The sequence below is a fragment of the Coregonus clupeaformis genome, unplaced genomic scaffold (assembly GCF_020615455.1).
Source record: "Coregonus clupeaformis isolate EN_2021a unplaced genomic scaffold, ASM2061545v1 scaf3434, whole genome shotgun sequence".
NCBI classification, from domain to species: domain Eukaryota; kingdom Metazoa; phylum Chordata; class Actinopteri; order Salmoniformes; family Salmonidae; genus Coregonus; species Coregonus clupeaformis.
In genome coordinates this window covers 17,501-23,827 of record NW_025536888.1, presented here as the reverse complement: position 1 = coordinate 23,827, position 6,327 = coordinate 17,501, and the positions used below count along the sequence as shown (strand labels likewise).

Genomic DNA, 6,327 nt, shown 5'->3' with positions numbered 1-6,327 from the left:
ATACAAAACATTCTCCAAGGTGATCAATATATGTCCTCCAAATTCTGACAAATATCTCTTTTTAACTTTATAATATATAATATCCAAAGGGCTGTAGCTAGATAGTTCTGTCTTCCAGTTTGTTATTGTGGGTGAGTACAAGGCTTTCCAGTTGATGACTATACATTATTTTATTTTTTTTGATTACAAAACTTTCTCTGATATTGATCACCAATATTTACATTTCCCAACATCGTGGAGATGGGTGAATGTAAATTCCTACACACATTGAAATGATAGCACATAATAATAATAATAATAATAATAATAATAATATGCCATTTAGCAGACGCTTTTATCCAAAGCGACTTACAGTCATGTGCATACATTTTTGTGTATGGGTGGTCCCGGGGATCGAACCCACTACCCTTGGCGTTACAAGCGCCGTGCTCTACCAGCTAAGCTACAGAGGACCACATTAGCCCAAAATGGTGTCAGTTTGTCACAAGACCACAGCATATGCAGTAGGGTGTCCTTATACTCAAGGAGACTTCAAATGCTGTATCAATGGGCGTTTCAGGCTAAATGGATAATATTGCAAACCGAAACCCACCTCTTTTCTCTCTCTTGGTCCATTTCAGAATGCCACACTTCCTGTTTACAGTGCACAGGAGGAAGTAGTCAGAACTGTACTTCCTGTGCCCAGCCCTACGTCCTCCAGGAAGGCCAGTGTGTCCCCAGATGTCCCCCAGGACACACCGTCCAGGACAACACCTGCCAAGGTAAGGATACCTTTTTTCTATGCACACACACACACAAACACACATACACACAAACACACATTCACATACACACACACACACGCCCACACACACACACACACACACACACCTCCCTGTGACTATTGACAGCATACCATTATCTGGGCAACCAATACTGACCACCACACACATGAAGCTACACACAGGAGACCCATGTTCAAACCCAGTCACTTAAGAAAGCTACTGAGAGGAAAAGGAACCAGTCTTAAGTTATAATTTGAATGTAAAACAGTCTGTGATTCCCTATTTGTTAGGACTCTTTGAAGATCCCATTTTACCAACAAGGGATTCAAAAAACGCACATCTAGTGCTTCTAGCTGTTGAAGAAACAGTCATAGTTTGCTATTTTAGCGCTTAGCATGGAAATGCTATGCCAGTTGTCGATACGATTCATTCCTTCAATAACGAATATCAAAAATACATTTATTTCCCAGAGCCATAGAGAGAAACATTACCATTCTCACCCAGTTTAAACAGTTTGTGAGAGAATACATTTTCAGTAACCGTGGAAGTCATTCGGCAGTTCAGCCGTTTCTGGGCAAAGCTTCTCCTTTTGAAGAATCTGATGTACTTAAAGTGAGGATGGGTCCCGAACGGCATGCTATTCCCTATAAAGTATTTTTTTGACCGGAGCTGATATGGACTGAATAGGGTGCCATTTGGGACACAGTCGTAATCACAGTGCGGGCTTTAACAGCTCGCTGGGCTTTCTCCTCAGACTCCTCAATTTAATTTCATTAGCAGAAGGCTGCAATGTGAGTCACTTTAATCTGCTATCCATTAGCAAAGCCTCATTTACCATCTCAAACCTCATTTGCAGGGAGTTGACCCTCCTGCGACCAACTGGCTTATATCTGCTTAGTGTCTCTGCTGTCTGTCCTCTAGTGTTGATGTGTCAAAGTTTATTGTGTCTTCACACTGTTTTTCACAATAATCATTTTGGGAAATTTGAAGGAAACAATCGTATCTAGCTTTGCCTGGTTTTCTAAGCAACCAACTGTCTAGACACAAACCATCTGGTTTCAAATGGTTTCTGAGGTAGTAGGAATGACACCAGCAGATACTGCAGGGATCCTCAAGGAGGGACCAGAATGGTGTTCCTCCGTTCACATGAGATCCCTGAGGTCATATCTCAACTGCCATCCACTACTGTTGTGCCCTTGAGCAAGGCACTTAACCCCTAAACGGCTCCAGCCAGGTGATGGCAAAATACAATCAATACAATCACATCCATTGATCTTTGGATAATGATACACTATTATTAACCTCTACCTGCTCCCCCTCTCTCCTCCCTCCCTCCCACTCTATCCCCTCTCGCTCCCCTCCTCCCACTCTATCCCCTCTCTCCCCACTCCCATGCTATCACCCTCCCCTCCCCTCCCACTCTATCCCCTCCCTCCCCCCTCCTCCCACTCTATCCCCTCTCTCTCCCCCCCCCCTCCTCCCACCCCTTCCCCTCTCTCCCCCACTCTCACCCTCCCTTTTCCCCAGGGTGCCACCCGTCCTGCCAGGAGTGTTCAGGTACGTCTCAGGCTGACTGTGTGTCCTGCCCCCCCCTGGCCAACTTCAACAACGGCTACTGCAGGACTAGCTGTCCAGATGGACTGTTCTTACACTCCCAAGGATTCTGCCAGGGTGAGTAGTGTGTGTATTAGGGGTGGATTAGTGTGTGTGTGTGTGTTGATACTGTATCAATCATTGTCTGAAGGAGTTTGGCTTTTAGGTGAATCTTTTTTCTAAGCAATTAAGAACTTGAAAACAATCCCCTGGAGAAATCTCTGTTTAGGAAACTTTCACAGAGAACTTGAATATTTGATGAGCGAAGTTATTTTAATCTCAGTAAACATAAACAATATCCACGAAGAAAGTCAACTATACTGAACAAAAATATAAATGCAACACTTTCAAAGATTTTACTGAGTTACAGATCATAGAAGGAAATCAGTCAATTGAAATAAATTCATTAGGCCCTAAGCTATGGATTTCACATGACAGGGCAGGGGCGCAGCCATTGGTGGGCCTGGGAGGGCATAGGCCCACCCACTTGTGAGCCAGGTCCACCCACTGGGGAGCCAGGCCCAGCCAATCAGAATAGTTTTTAACATTGAATTCTCTGGCTACAGCTCTGATGGACATTCCTGCAGTCAGCATGCCAATTGCACGCTCCCTCAAAACTTGAGACATCTGTGGCATTGTGTTGTGTGACAAAACTGCACATTTTAGAGTGGCCTTTTATTGTCCCCAGCACAAGGTTCACCTGTGTAATGATCATGCTGTTTAATCAGCTTCTTGACTACAGGTGGACGGATTATCTTGGCAAAGGAGAAATGCTCACTAACAGGGATGTTAACACATTTGTGCACAAAATTTGAGAGAAATAATATTTTTGTGTAGATTTAGTTCACTATATATTATACCCAGATGAATTGTTGATATGAGATAGAATTTTATTTATTGCATTTTTGTTTAAACTTATCACCATCTCTCCTGATTGTATTGAAAATGAGTCCCATCTGAACACCTTGGCGCAGATCTCTCCCGTTAGGAACCAACCACTTTCCATATGTGTGCATGTATACATGAGGGCGTGCCTGTGTCTGTGCATAAAAAAGTGAGCAACAAAACACAGATTTTAATTACATTTTATGATTATGGTCCCGCTCTTTTCCTAGTGACATGAAATTGAAACAGTGAAGTTATCACCCCTCTCCTCTCCTCTCTCTGTTCTCCTCCACTCAGCCAAACTGTGTTCAATAAAAGATGCCTGCTGGCACTTCTGGGGCACGGAGAGACTGCACTCATCTTTTCTGCATGGCCAGACACTCATATCAGCCCCCTCCCTGCTGACATATAACTTTCCCACAACTCTCTCTTTTTATCTACAGTCTTTCTTTCTTTCTTTCTCTCTCTCTCTCTCTCTCTCTCTCTCTCTCTCTCTCTACTCTCTCTTCTCTCTCTCTCTCTCTCTCTCTCTCTCTCTCTCTCTCTCTCTCTCTCTCTCTCTCTCTCTCTCTCTCTCTCTCTCTCTCTCTCTCTCTACTCTCTCTCTCTCTCTCCTCTCCTCTCTCTCTCTCTCTCTCTCTCTGATGCTCTGAATCAGTTGGTCAATGTGAACTACGCACATGTTATATAATTAGTTATGTCATTCTGGCCAAGTGCTGACCTCCCTTGAAATGGTACTATTTAAATCTCTATCTCGCTTTCTCTCACTTCCCCTCTCCCTTTTCTCTTTTAAGTACTGTCCTCAAAACTGTACTATTGAAATCTGTCTATCACCGTTTTTCTCTCAGTCTTTCTCCTCTCTCTCTCTCTCTCTCTCTCTCTCTCTCTCCCCTTTTCCCCCCCTCCTCTCTCCTCTCTCTCTCTCTCTCTCTCTCTCTCCTCTCTCTCTCTCTCTCTCTCTCTCTCTCTCTCTCTCTCTCTCTCTCTCTCTCTCTCTCTCTCTCTCTCTCTCTCTCTACTGTGAGATTTCAAGATTTAGGTCATTTTTCAACTTACCTAGAGTCAGATGAACCTGTGGATACCATTTTTATGTCTCTGCGTGCAGTTAGCATATCATTAGCTTAGCACAATTGCTGGAAGTCTCTAGGTAAAGTAGCCAGCTCCTTTCAAAAGCAGGGAAATAGACCTTCTAACCACTCCAAAGCTGGGCGTGTAGCACTTTGTACTCTATGTATTGTCTATTTTATTATTGAACAGAGCCATTTTATTATTGAACACAGCCATTTTATTACTGAACAGAGCCATTTTATTACTGAACAGAGCAATTTTAGTACTGAACAGAGCCATTTTATTACTGAACAGAGCCATTTTATTACTGAACAGAGCCATTTTATTACTGAACAGAGCCATTTTATTACTGAACAGAGCCATTTTATTACTGAACAGAGCCATTTTATTACTGAACAGAGCCATTTTTATTACTGAACAGAGCCATTTTATTACTGAACAGAGCCATTTTTATTACTGAACAGAGCTCTGTGTGTCTAACAGTGGGGATTTCCAGCTTATACTTCTATCAGCATAGCTAAAGGTGCTGTTCTGAGCTATAATATACAGTTTCATGCTGCCTCTGGGAACAGAAATGTCCTTTGTCTTAACGCTACTCATATTGAATGCAATAGACCACCATACATATGGCCTATTAGTAAAAAAATGAAATGTTTTTGCCTCCTTGGCATCCTTACTTACGAGTAGCTTTATATTCTAGAAGCTTTATGGAAGGATATAGAGAAAGAACATTAGACCTGAAAAGACAAACCTACACACTAGGCATCTTAATTACATTGCTTCTCACGGCATCTCTAAGGAAAAGGTGTTCCACAAGGCTCTATATCCTACCCCAGTCAATTTATACATCCTCCCTGTACTATCTCCTTTCTCCGTTCCAAGGTGAGGCTGAATCTGACTGATATTATGGTAAACAGCTCCTAAAATGGCCTGGCTCGTTTAATATTTTAAAGCATCAAGCAGGCCCTCCTGTGTATCTGGTGCCACAATCTTTCATCAGACCTCTCGCCTCACGGGGAAACAGAAAGAGCCAGCAGAGACTCAGGCTAATTACAGTCATATATAAAACCTCAGCTCTCTATCCCTCTCTAACCTGACTCTCTCTCTCTCTCTCTCTCTCTCTCTCTCTCTCTCTCTCTCTCTCTCTCTCTCTTCCTTCTGTCTCTCTCTCTCTCTCTCTCTCTCTCTCTCTCTCTCTCTCTCTCTCTCTCTCTCTCTCTCTCTCTCTCTCTCTCTCTCCTCTCTCTACACTATCTCTACACTACACTACTCTACACAATAATACACTACACTATAATACACTACACTATAATACACTACACTACTCTACACTATAATGCACTACACTATAATACACTACACTATAATACGCTACACTACTCTACACTACACTACTCTACACTATAATACACTTCATATAAATATGGGTTGTATTTACAATGGTGCTCCACTGGTTGCCCTTTTCTTGTGGCAACAGGTCACAAATCTTGCTGCTGTGATGGCACACTGTGGTGTTTCACCCAATAGATATGGGAGTTCTTCAAAATTGGATTTGTTTTCTAATTCTTTGTGGGTCTGTGTAATCTGAGGGAAATATGTGCTTCTAATATGGTCACACATTTGTCAATAGCAAGGCTATGTTCACTGAGTCTGTACATAGTCAAAGCTTTCCTTAATTTTGGGTCAGTCACAGTGGTCACTGTGTACTCTCTGTTTAGGGGCAAATAACAATCCAGTTTACTCACGCTTTTCTGTTGATTCTTTCCCAATGAGTCGAAGTAATTTCTTTTGTTTTCTCATGATTTGGTGTGTCTAATTGGCTCTGTGGGGTCTGTTTGTGTTTATGAACAGAGTCCCAGTACCAGCTGGCTGAGGGGACTTTTCTCCAGGTTCACCTCTCTGTAGGTGAGAGCTTTGTTATGGAAGGTTTGAGAAGTAGAATTTAATTGCTCTTTTCTGGATTTTGCTAATTAGCGGGAGTCATCCTAAATCTGCTCTGCATGCATTATTTGATGTT

At 42.5% G+C, this 6,327-nt stretch overlaps 1 protein-coding gene across 1 annotated transcript in view; it reads left to right on the top strand.

The window, feature by feature from the left end:
- Positions 1-240: 240 nt before the first annotated feature.
- Positions 241-6,327, top strand: part of LOC123489940 (extracellular matrix organizing protein FRAS1-like) — a gene marked incomplete at its 3' end in the record, with an annotated part of 14,095 nt that continues 8,008 nt past the window's right edge. The window contains exons 1-3 of the mRNA XM_045220251.1: positions 241-244; positions 621-761; positions 2,292-2,435. Coding sequence (XP_045076186.1) covers positions 241-244; positions 621-761; positions 2,292-2,435 — 289 coding nt within the window. The remainder of the gene's footprint in view (positions 245-620; positions 762-2,291; positions 2,436-6,327) is intronic.